General features: G+C 43.9%; 1 protein-coding gene across 2 annotated transcripts; it reads right to left on the reverse strand.

The window, feature by feature from the left end:
• Positions 1 to 5,038: 5,038 nt before the first annotated feature.
• Positions 5,039 to 7,548, reverse strand: LOC116707914 (leucine-rich repeat-containing protein 9). 2 transcript variants are annotated; one of them, XR_004336583.1, is made up of 4 exons: positions 7,307 to 7,548; positions 6,387 to 6,529; positions 5,513 to 5,710; positions 5,040 to 5,432 (listed from the first exon to the last, which is right to left on the reverse strand). XR_004336583.1 is itself a non-coding variant. In XM_032545617.1 (2 exons), exons 1-2 carry the CDS (start codon positions 5,767 to 5,769, stop codon positions 5,315 to 5,317), a joined length of 375 nt encoding a protein of 124 aa, XP_032401508.1. In that variant the 5' UTR covers positions 5,770 to 6,687; the 3' UTR covers positions 5,039 to 5,314. The 2 variants fall into 2 exon arrangements, 1 of the variants encoding a protein (XP_032401508.1); XM_032545617.1 differs by lacking the exon at positions 7,307 to 7,548 and having other exon boundaries at positions 5,039 to 5,432; positions 5,513 to 6,687.
• Positions 7,549 to 12,136: the final 4,588 nt, after the last annotated feature.

Consider the following 12,136-nt stretch of genomic DNA (forward strand, 5'->3'; position numbering starts at 1 on the left):
TCCACTCTGGAGTTGCCCAAGGTGAGAGGCGTCGGGCAGGAGTGGGCATACTTGTTGCTCCCCATCTCGGCGCCTGTACGTTGGGGTTTACTCCGGTGAACGAGAGGGTAGCCTCCCTCCGCCTACGGGTGGGGGGACGGGTCCTGACTGTAGTTTGTGCTTACGGGCCGAATGACAGTTCAGACTACCCACCCTTTTTGGAGTCCTTAGAGGGGGTACTGGAGAGTGCTCCTCCTGGGGACTCCCTTGTTCTACTGGGGGACTTCAACGCTCATGTGGGCAATGACAGTGAGACCTGGAGGGGCGTGGTTGGGAGGAACGGCCCCCCCGATCTGAACTCGAATGGTGTTCTGTTGTTGGACTTCTGTGCTCGTCATGGATTGTCCATATCGAACACCATGTTCAGGCATAAGGGTGTCCATATGTGCACTTGGCACCAGGACACCCTAGGCCGCAGTTCGATGATCGACTTTGTCGTCGTTTCATCGGATCTGCGGCCGTATGTCTTGGACACTCGGGTGAAGAGAGGTGCGGAGCTGTCCACTGACCACTACCTGGTGGTGAGTTGGCTCCGGTGGTGGGGGAAGAAGCCGGTCAGACCTGGCAGGCCCAAACGAGTTGTGAGGGTCTGCTGGGAACGTCTGGCGGAATCCCCTGTGAGACGGAGCTTTAACTCCCATCTCCGGCAAAACTTTGAACACGTCCCGGGGGAGGTGGGGGACATGGAGTCTGAGTGGACCGTGTTCCGTGCCTCCATTGTCGAGGCGGCCGGTCGGAGCTGTGGCCACAAGGTTGTCGGTGCCTGTCGCGGCGGCAACCCTCGAACCCGTTGGTGGACACCTTCGGTGAGGGATGCCGTCAGGCTGAAGAAAGAGTCCTACCGGGCCTTTTTGGCCTGTGGGACTCCGGAAGCAGCTGATGGGTACCGGCAGGCGAAGCGGCATGCGGCTCGGGTGGTTGCTGAGGCAAAAACTCGGGCGTGGGAGGAGTTTGGAGAGGCCATGGAGAAAGACTTCCGTACGGCTTCGAAGCGATTCTGGTCCACCATCCGGCGTCTCAGGGGGGGGAAGCAGTACGGCACTAACACTGTTTATAGTGGGGATGGTGTGCTGCTGACCTCTACTCGGGACGTTGTGGGTCGGCGGGCAGAGTACTTCGAAGACCTCCTCAATCCCACCAACATGCCTTCTATTGAAGAAGCTGAGCCTGGGGACTCTGGGTTGGGCTCTCCAATCTCTGGGGACGAGGTCGCCGAGGTGGTTGAGAAGCTCCTCGGTGGCAAGGCTCCGGGGGTGGATGAGATCCGCCCGGAGTTCCTTAAGGCTCTGGATGTTGTAGGGCTGTGTTGGCTGACGCGACTCTGCAATATCGCATTGACATCGGGGGCAGTTCCCCTGGACTGGCAGACAGGGGTGGTGGTCCCCCTGTTCAAAAAGGGAGACCGGAGGGTGTGCTCCAATTATAGAGGGGTCACACTCTTAAGCCTCCCTGGCAAGGTCTATTCAGGGGTCCTGGAGAGGAGGGTCCGTCGGATAGTCGAACCTCGGATCCAGGAAGAGCAGTGTGGTTTTCGTCCTGGTCGTGGAACACTGGACCAGCTCTACACCCTCGGCAGGGTCCTGGAGGGTGCATGGGAGTTCGCCCAACCAGTCTACATGTGTTTTGTGGACTTGGAGAAGGCGTTCGACCGTGTCCCTCGGGGAGCCCTGTGGGGGGTTCTCCGGGAGTATGGGGTACCGGGCCCTTTGATACGGGCTGTCAGGTCCCTGTATGACCGGTGTCAGAGTCTGGTCCGCATTGCCGGCAGTAAGTCGGGCTCGTTCCCGGTGAGAGTTGGACTCCGCCAGGGCTGCCCTTTGTCACCGATTCTGTTCATTACTTTCATGGACAGAATTTCTAGGCGCAGCCAAGGTGTTGAGGGGATCCGATTTGGTGGCCTTAGGATCTCGTCTCTGCTTTTTGCAGACGATGTGGTCCTACTGGCCTCATCAGGTCATGATCTGCAGCTCTCGCTGGAGCGGTTCGCAGCCGAGTGTGAAGCGGCCGGGATGGGGATCAGTGCCTCCAAATCCGAGGCCCTGGTCTTGAGCCGGAAAAGGGTAGAGTGCCTTCTCCGGGTCAAGGGGGGTGTCCTGCCCCAGGTGGAGGAGTTCAAGTATCTCGGGATCTTGTTCACGAATGAGGGAAGAAGGGAGCGGGAGATCGACAGGCGGATTGGCGCAGCGTCTGCTGTCAAGCGGGCGCTGTACCGGTCCGTCGTGGTGAAGAGAGAGCTGAGCCAAAAAGCGAAGCTCTCGATTTACCGGTCGATCTACGTTCCCACCCTCATCTATGGTCATGAGCTTTGGGTCATGACCGAAAGAACGAGATCGCGGATACAAGCGGCCGAAATGGGTTTTCTCCGTAGGGTGGCTGGGCTCTCCCTTAGAGATAGGGTGAGAAGCTCAGTCATCCGGGAGGGACTCAGAGTAGAGCCGCTGCTCCTTCACATCGAGAGGAGCCAGTTGAGGTGGCTCGGGCATCTGGTCAGGATGCCTCCTGGACGCCTCCCTGGTGAGGTGTTCCGGGCACGTCCCACCGGGAGGAGGCCCCGGGGAAGACCCAGGACACGCTGGAGGGACTATGTCTCTCGGCTGGCCTGGGAACGCCTCAGGATTCCCCCGGAGGAGCTAGAAGAAGTGGCTGGGGAGAGGGAAGTCTGGGCCTCCCTTCTGAAGCTGCTACCCCCGCGACCCGACCTCGGATAAGCGGAAGAAGATGGATGGATGGATGGATGTCTTATTGCTTCAGTATTTCTACTTAACTTTCTGTTGTTTTCACAGCAAAAAACACCAACATGGATCAGGAAAGGTGCTGTTAAGTATTTCCAAATACTCATGTCTCAGAAAGCCATGACATCCTATTGGTTTTCCCAATTTGCTTGAAGGCAATTACACTTTGAACATTACACTGTGTGCATGGCTATTAGACAAATCTTTTTGTTGTTGTTATGATTATTTGTATCAATCACCAATTGCAGTGCTCTCAGTGAATCCAAAATGTTAATAAACCTCAAATATAAATGCTTAAGAAAGTAAATGTGAATATCTATATGTGCTCATTTATTTTGTGACTATTATCGTGACGCAGATCAGAGAACTGAACTGTTGACCTTCACTGTAAATCTGTTTCGGTTCAGTTGAGGAAGAGCGCCATGCCGTAAGTTTTTCCATATTTAGCACCTTTGCTAGCCGGCCTTGCAGAGGAGTACTTGGATGAATGCAATGGAAAAATAATTACTGTATTCTTTAAAGATACAGACTACTCCTTCTGCCAGTGTCTTCTAAAAACTGGCAGTAGGTTCGGGAGTTGACATTGAGCCCATCTACAACATGAATAGGTCCAACCAGCTGATCTTCAATAATACCAGTTCAGACCAGTGCCTCACCTCCACCTTGATGGCATCTGACTCCAAGTAGAGCTTTGAGCCCATTACTCATCCACCCACGGCCCTCTGGGAGACTTTTGATAAATTTTGACTTTTCAAAGTCAGTTAAATCTCTTTGTTGACCCAATTTGCCTAAAGAAAAGCTGAAATCTTCTTTTCAATATGAAGAGGAAGTATCCCAGGCAGCTCCATGCAGCTCTAACAGTATGCATTCACACACACACACTTTTAATCCTGGCGGATTGAAAGCAGTGAAATCTTCCCAAGATTACTCTTTGTCTGTGTGTTGTATGTGTGTGTGCCTGTGTGACTTATTGCATGAAGCTCATGGGTCATTACCCTGTCAGCAGCAGGACATAAAAGTCCATTATCCAAAGGAGTCTGAACTATAAATATTTGATAAGTCTCTGAAGAGGATGTCCTGTATCTCTCATTATGCACACCATGCGTCATCTCAGGATTTGGCTACCGTTTAAAATTATGGAAATATACGGTGGCTAGCTAAAGCATTCTCACCCCCTTTGAGCTTTCATACATTTTCTCTCACTGTGACTACAACATTTCAGTTATTTCATGAAATGTTTTTCTGATGGAGCAATACACACATTTTGATGAAGTGGAAGGAAAATTATATAAACTGTTTTCAAACTATTTTTACAGATCAAAAACCTAAATAGGCTGGTTTGTAATTCAGTGGTATTTAACCTCACTGAATTAATACTTTGTACAACCATCTATTTGTTGCGATCACAACTGCAATCTATTGGTGACTGTCTCCGCCAACTTTGAGCTCTAAAGCTCTGAAGTGTTGGATGGAGAGCATCTGTGAGCCTAAATGTTTTAGTTTTGACACATTCTCAGTCGGATTTAGTGGTGAATTTCGACGGGATCATTATAACATATTATCATACTTGAATCTGAACTATTCCATTGTGGCTCCAGCGGTATTTTTAAGGGCACTAGTTTGTGTTGAAGTTTGCACTGAAGCTTGGGGTTATCATGTGACAAAATGTAAAAAAAAAAAACATCCAAGGAGTATGGATGCTTTCAATAAGTGCTGTACATCATATTTCTATAGAACCTGAGGAGTTTCAGCTCATGTGAAACATTTCCCTCCCATTAAAACCAGACCATGTGAAATCAGTCATTATATATTTTCCCTGTCTGCCTTTCTCGATATTTAGATATTGGTTGCATTCTTGAGTATAAAATAAGTTTGATGCCTACCAATACCGAGCCTTGCCAAATGTTACAAAATATGGTCATAACCAAATGAGATCCAGGATCCCAACAGCTGAAATTAACTTGCTACATACAGTAGTTGACTTCTGCTCTGCCTGAAAGGAGTCAAGTCAGGTGGTGGAAGCGTTGGATCAGGATAAACTCCTGGAGTTCATCTTTCTGAGGTTTTCTGTTAATAATCCCACTGGGAGGAAGCCCCTTTATTGCTCTCAGGTGTGCAAATACTTTGGGATCCTTGAAAAAGTGATGGAGGTAACGGAGAGAGGGATGTTTGATTTTTTATTTAATTTTTGGCTTTACCTCTAAGACCCAAATTGAAATAGAAGACACTGGATAGATTTATTAAGGCTTTTCTCTTGGAGAGCTTTTTTTTGTATTTATCAAAATATCTTTATTATGTACAAAGTATCTGACTTACAAAATATAAGCAAAACTCAATATTAACACAGTTCAAGTTTGCATATTATTATCAAGCTTTTCACAAGCAGCTTTTGACAATCTCAGTAAATGTAGAAAATGTTACCCAGCTGGTTTTCCTTCAAACTAAAAACGGGCCTCCTCGATGTTGTTGTTGTTTTGCAGGATAAAAGCGATGCCGAAGTGAATACCAGAAATAAGTCTATTTTCATCCTCCCTCAAAGAGAGTCATAAAATGATACACATCCTGCTGGATTCCGGTCCCTTCACCCGGAGGGGCAGCGAGTCTCCTGGGAGCTTGGGAATGCCGTCCAAGACCTCCAGGTTTGGCAAACAGGAGAAAACACTGCAAGAGAGAAGAAGAAGAGAGAGCACATGAAGATGACCTCCAGGGAACGCACCTCATTATAACCTCAGGCTACCCACTGTGCACGGTAGTCCCGACTGAAGGTCACTGGGTTGCGGGTCAGGTTAAGGGAGCGCAGTGGGCTGCTCCCCAGAGCCCCCAGTCCCCGCAGGGAGCTGATGGCGTTCTCCGACAAACAGAGGTGCTCCACTGCTGGGAGCTTTGGCAGCTGACGCAGACACACCAGGTGGTTACGATGCAGGTTTAGCATTTTGCACCTGCTTGGGCAGAAACCAGTAGCACTTTTTGTTATTACTAAGGCTTCATCATAATTCATAAAGGGGTCTTAAAATTACCCGGAAAACAAGATAATTTGTGGAAGAATATGAAAGGGGAACTCAGTTTCTGATGTGCAGGTGATTCAACTTTCTTAAAGATAAGCAGGCAGGGATTGACAAAACCAAAGCAGAAAACTTGAGCAGGTATAATTTTTAATAAACAGCAGGATAAAAGAAAAATACGGGCAGTCCTGGTAAATACGCAGCATCATCAGAGCCTAATATGGTTTCAGCTTTGATCTAGAAGCATGAAAAAGTTCCTCAAGCTGTTTTCTTTAATTACACCTTCATTTAAACCACTTAAAGGAGTGCCAATCGAGTTTCACCAGCTGCCAGGAACACCATCTGGGGAACATTTGTATCACAGCTGAGCAAACACACACAGATGCAACCTACAGCCTGAAGAAGGAGGAGAAGGAGCGGATGCACAGGCTGAGGCAGGTCTATATTACCTCTTGAGAAAACGTTTTTATTCCATTTAAAGAACTGAGTGCATTCCATACAGGAATTTAAAACCATAACATTGTCAAAAACCCTGATTTATTGGGAGACCAAATTAGGTGTTTCATATTTAGACAATGGATTTGGTATGCATTCTCACAAGTGTAGACGTTACCTTGGCAAACGTACTGAACTCAGGTCGGTGAGTGAGTTGTCAATCAGCTGTAATATCTCCACGCGGATCAACCGTCGGAGGATGCGGAAAAAGTTCTCCCTCTGGTAGGGATCACCCAAGTTTTGGTAGGACAGATTTAGCTCCTATAGAAACAGCAGCTGTCAGGGCTCTGAATTGCTCTTAGTTTTTCATCTGTACTTAACTTCTTCAGCAGGACAGAAACAACAGCAGACTTCTTTAAAACCACAGTCTTTGTTTTTCTTTCTGTTTTCTTGTAATCTGAACTGCCTGCTACCACAGAGAGTTCTGTTTTTGCTGTCAGCCTGCACAGACAGCAAGGTCACCAAAATCACAGGCGTTGCTGTGGAGCAGACTGAGCAGACTGTGCTTTTGAGTTTCTCAGTAAAACAAATATTCCAGTTGGTGTTGACATGAAACATTTGATGAATTTGTTGAAAATGACCTCGTACTTTGGAAAACCTAAAGAGTTTCAATAAAAATCAGACAGTTTTTTTTTTTATCAACGGGTTTTTCAACTTTGTCTTTCAACAGTGATCCAAAATACAGCAAAATTATGACAGAAAGTTTCCACCAGAAACAAAATGTAACTATTTCAGGTCATCACAGTTTTTCGAGAGACTTGCACAGAAGAGCGCATAAATGAGGACATGAAACAGACATATTGAGGGAAAAGGGTGAAGATTCCTCTATCCTGCTGCCAAAAGAGAGTTTTACAAAGTAGCGATGACGATTATTGTGGTAGACTGATTTTCACGTGACATTATTTCATCCTTAACCATGGAAAAAAACATAAATACTTATGCTTCTATAAAGAATGAATTTATTTATTGGCGTTTTACACATTTTAATTAGGGGTGTCAATAACTGTGGTAAACTTGAAATAAATTCCTGAGGCTTACCAGACAGTTTTCCCAATTTTCTTGCAGTCTCTCCTCCCAGCTCTTCCCTTCCTCCTCTCTCCTCTTCCTCCTCCCTCTTTCCAAACAGAAATTTCTCCCTTCTCTGAAATGAAACTCCTCCTCTGATGGTCCTTGTTTTGAAGAAAAACAAAAACCTGATTACTTGTGACCACCATTGCAATATATATTAGAATATCACTTAGCTAAAATCTGCTTGTGATGCCGTAAATGTGTTACGAAAAAGGACGTTCTTCTCCACAATCCATCGGTGAGTAAAAAAATGACAACGGCTGTTTTTGTTTTTTTGTTTTTTTTTAAAACTGGTAGTCGTCAAAGGAGACCACATGCCTTCTCTAACCCGGGGGCAGGTCAGCTGGTCGCCGGTGACCTCACACTGCTCCAGGCGGTGCCACGGCACAAACTGGAAGCGGCTTGAAGGAAGCTGACGAGGACAGGAGGAGGACAGGGAAATGTAAGTGAAAGCTCAGTCACAATGTAGTAATCCTTGTGGACAACATTTTTCAAATCCATCCTGCATTTTGCAACAAGTTGTGATGCATAATCAGTATATAAAGTATGAAGGCCTAGGCACCATTCAGTGTAGCTTGATTTCAACAGAAAGTCAATGATTAATCAAAATTCAGCACAGAAAAAATAACACGTTTGTGTTTAATGTCCCACAGCCTCCAATCTACCAAACTTCACAATAACCTACAATTAATGTGCCATTGTAAAGGCAATTACAAATGTTACTACACATGTTATCAGACTGACAAGGGTTCAGATTGCCTCACAGGCTGACAGTAACCACTAACTGCCTGTTTTACTGACCTGGAAATAAAACTTTGTCTCCTGTCTGTATCTTTTACAATGTGAAGTTTTTTGTTTTCCCTTCGAATTAATAGAAGAGCTCATGCATCTCTTCAGCAGCTACAGTATTACAGACTTCACATCCCACTCTACAAACTCAAATCAGAACTATTTACCACTTTCACTTTCACTCAAACACTAAACACTAGAAGGCATCAAACTGTCTATTCTGTTGAATACACACTAATATTTAAATATCTTATTGGACGGCCTAACACATGAATATCAATCTACAGTATAAATTACATTTTAGATTTGTACATATTTTTAATTTTATGCATCCAGCTGCGTACCATTTACCTCAGAAGTCAGAATTTGAAGTTGGGAATAACATTTACTTCAGATTTAACAGCATTCCAGTTAACATGGTCGGAGAAGGTGGAGTTCCAGTATGGCGACGCCATATTGTTTGTAACAATACTAACGAATATCATCTTTAGCTGAACTTTCCACATGCAAACACCATTTTTAATTTAGTCAATTGAGAGTTGCTGCTGTTACCTGCAACATTGATTTTAGACACACTCTTACAAAAACAATAGTAAGCTGCATCCGCCGCAGCTTACTATTGTTGATGTGAGGAGCTGCCATGTTAGATCTCAAAGTCAGTATTTGAAAAGTTCTCAAATTCTCCAAGCCAGAAGCTGGACTTTGTAAGGAAGGGCTCTGGTGTATTTTTCTAACTTAGATGTCAAAATTTCCAAGTTGCAACTATAAATAGATTGTAGGATTTATTCTCCATTTGCTTGACCCTTTCTTACCCCACAAACTTATTCTTGTTCACCTCTGCTTTGCTTGTAACTTCACACTTACATCTGTTAACACAAACAGTGCAGGAGTGACCCCAGTGCACTTGACCACCACACACCTGCCGACAGAGTGGACACTTGTAAAACAGCCCTAAGACATCTGATCTTGTCATATAAAGCTAGTGGAAAAGTAAAATATGATTATGTTGTAAAGAACACACTTCAGGACATTACTTGGATATTTTATGTCATAGACTGACTCGAAATAGCACATAACAGTGATGTGGAAGAAAAATACTTCATGGATTTCAAAATGTTTACCCTCAAATCTTTTGAAAACTGTGACATGTATATCCTTTTTACTGTGATATATCTAAACACAATCCAGCGCAAGCTAGATCAGGTGACAGATGTCAGCTGACAATTAAACAAATTCCACCTGTTGTTCACCTGAATACACCATCCACACTCTCTACCTTGTTCTGATTTTTATTTTGTAAAGAGTGTGCAAACCATTGTGTTCTTGTCCTTTCACTTTACAATCAGGCACTACCTTATGCTGGTGAACCACACACAATTCTTACAAAATACATGTAGGTTTGTGGTTGTAATGTGAGAAAATGTGAGAAAACCAAAGGGGTGAATGTGTATAATTTTGCCAAAAAGGTACAGTACATCAAAGCTCAGCTTTTAGCAAAGGGCTGTGTGTCTACGAAGTCTACATACTTTAGATCTAATAGATGTAGAGATCTCTGTTTATATCAGAATGTAGAGGATGAAAGATTATTTCATTTGACAGCTGGAGGTGGGAGGCCAGAGGCATAAGAGCAGAAGAAGAGAAGATAAAAAAATGAGACGGAACAAAAAGAGATGAGTGAAGAGAGAGAGGATTAAAGACAAGAGAGGGCTCTGAGGAGCAGATGTTGCTGTGTCTCACTCACAGGTGTAGATACCAGTCCAGAATCAGGACTGTGGTCCACTGAGAGAGGTGTACGTGTAACTCCGAGCTCTGAGTACTGGGATGAGTGGGATTTAGGAAAACTTCCACTGAGCGTATTCACACCAGAAGAACTACAAGAGGAAAAATAGATAATGTTACGAGGAAAACCTGACATGGTGTGGACAGTGATGCATTCACCTGCGTAAATAGATGTATGCTGCATTATTGTAATGTAAGCCCTGTGGGGGTGTGCATGTGTGTGCTGACTGACACCCTGACCACTGGCAGAGTGGTTAGAGTTACAGTGAACTGGGCCTGACAATGCAGATTAGGACCCGTTGCCATGGCACCAGTGGACATCTGAGCAGGTGCTGTTAGTTTCTAATAGTGCCTGTCTGCAGGTGATAAGTGGACCCTGGTGTTTCTATAATTTATCCTACATGCTCTTTTCTGCTTAACATGAACCAGAGGGCGAAAAAAAATGTTTTAAAAGAACACAGATAAATTTGTTCTGAATGGTACATACCTTTCTGACATGTCCCAATCGCCAAGTGATGGATTCTCCTGTCCTTTGTTAACACATTATGAGCTGTTTGGTGAAGCGTTGTTGCCCGGCAGCTGTTGCCCATGGAGCCGTTGGCTTTGTTAATATTCACTCAGAGAAAGTTACCCATCCTGTTTGCTCACCAACTCTGGCCCAGAGTCTGACACCGAAGCGGATCTCTGCTGTGGGTGAATGACAATACTGCCAGGAAAGCTGTGTGAAACCGCCAAGCTGCTGGTTGCCTGGCAACACCATTCAGGGTCACTGTTTTTACAACCCCATATGAAAACTGGGTTTTTCTTTTTTGGCTGTAATGATAAGCTGTGTACATTTTATTTATTTATTTGTTTGTTGGTTCGTTGGTTTAACAGTGGCACCAATTTTTTTTTTCTCCTAGAATCGACTAGGGGACAGAAATACAGGCAGAGAAACATTTAGTTTTTTTTCTTTAAACAGGTGAAACTAACTCTAACGTAAACTGAACAGAAATGCATTTTCTAAGACAGTTTCATAGGTTGTCCCTACTTCCCCAATGATGAAATGTTAGCGTAATCTGCTAAAGTACTGTAATTGTCAGACAATTACAATTACAGTAATTGTAATTGGATATTTATATCCACACACCTTGCATCCCATCTCTTTTACATACAGGACGTTCTCTTAGTTTTTACTGTGACGACAAATTGAAAGTTTTTTTTCTTCTGATAAATAAAATACATTTAATTTAAACTGTTTCATTTGCCAATAGTTACACATTTTTTCCTCAATTTATTTGTTATTTTTTAAATTTATTTTTCTTTGGAAACATCCACAGCCAGGGAGAGATTATTGAAAGGACACTTCTGGCCCTCATGTGTCGACCATAGGGTAGTCTAAGTGTAACTGGGTCACATAAGCGGTAAAAATTAGTGCTGGTCATTTCAGCTTTTTTATCATTTACTTTAGTTGTAGCTCTGATCTGACTTTTTTGCCTACAACATGGATTTATCAGCCATGCGGCATATCATGCCTGTAGGGATTGGGATAAAATCTGTTTTTTGATGCATCATGACGCAGACATGGAAGATTCTGAATCAAATTCATTGATTAATTTATGAATTAATTTCTAGGAACACAGAAGGCATAAATTATGAATAAGTGCAGCACCTTGACAGTTCATATTGAACAAATAAGGTTACATGCACTCAGTACCCTCTGCACCAAAGGGAAAACAACTTAATCAAAAGCCACACCATTGAGATCAATTGATATAACGATGACAAAGCTTCCCCCAACCTCAGAAAGTACGAGCTAATAATAAAATTTATTGCAACTTTTATTGCAAAGGATCTGCAACCGTCAAAGATGACAAACCAATCCCTACAACGGCAAGATAAATCCAAACTGATGGGATCACAGCCAGGTAGGACAGTAGGATCAAGTGATGCATGCACAGCTATTGCAATAGAATCTGATGCCACTGAAACACATTTTAGGATGTGGGCAGCCTGTGGTTGTGTGCCGCATACGAGAGCAGTGAATGAGTACTGCAGAAGTAAAAAAGATTATTGCAGATAGCTAAAAAAAAACTTCTTCCTTTTAATGACAAATTAAGTGAAAGATTTTGGAATATGGTAAGCTGTTTGATGGTTCTGAATATACAGAAGTTCACAAGCATTTGTTTTTGAGCTCTGGTGAAATTTTTAAATGTCTCTAGTAACTAATCTTAGGTTTTCTTTGTCGATTAT

The sequence above is a fragment of the Xiphophorus hellerii genome, chromosome 18, assembly GCF_003331165.1.
Source record: "Xiphophorus hellerii strain 12219 chromosome 18, Xiphophorus_hellerii-4.1, whole genome shotgun sequence".
NCBI lineage: Eukaryota > Metazoa > Chordata > Actinopteri > Cyprinodontiformes > Poeciliidae > Xiphophorus > Xiphophorus hellerii.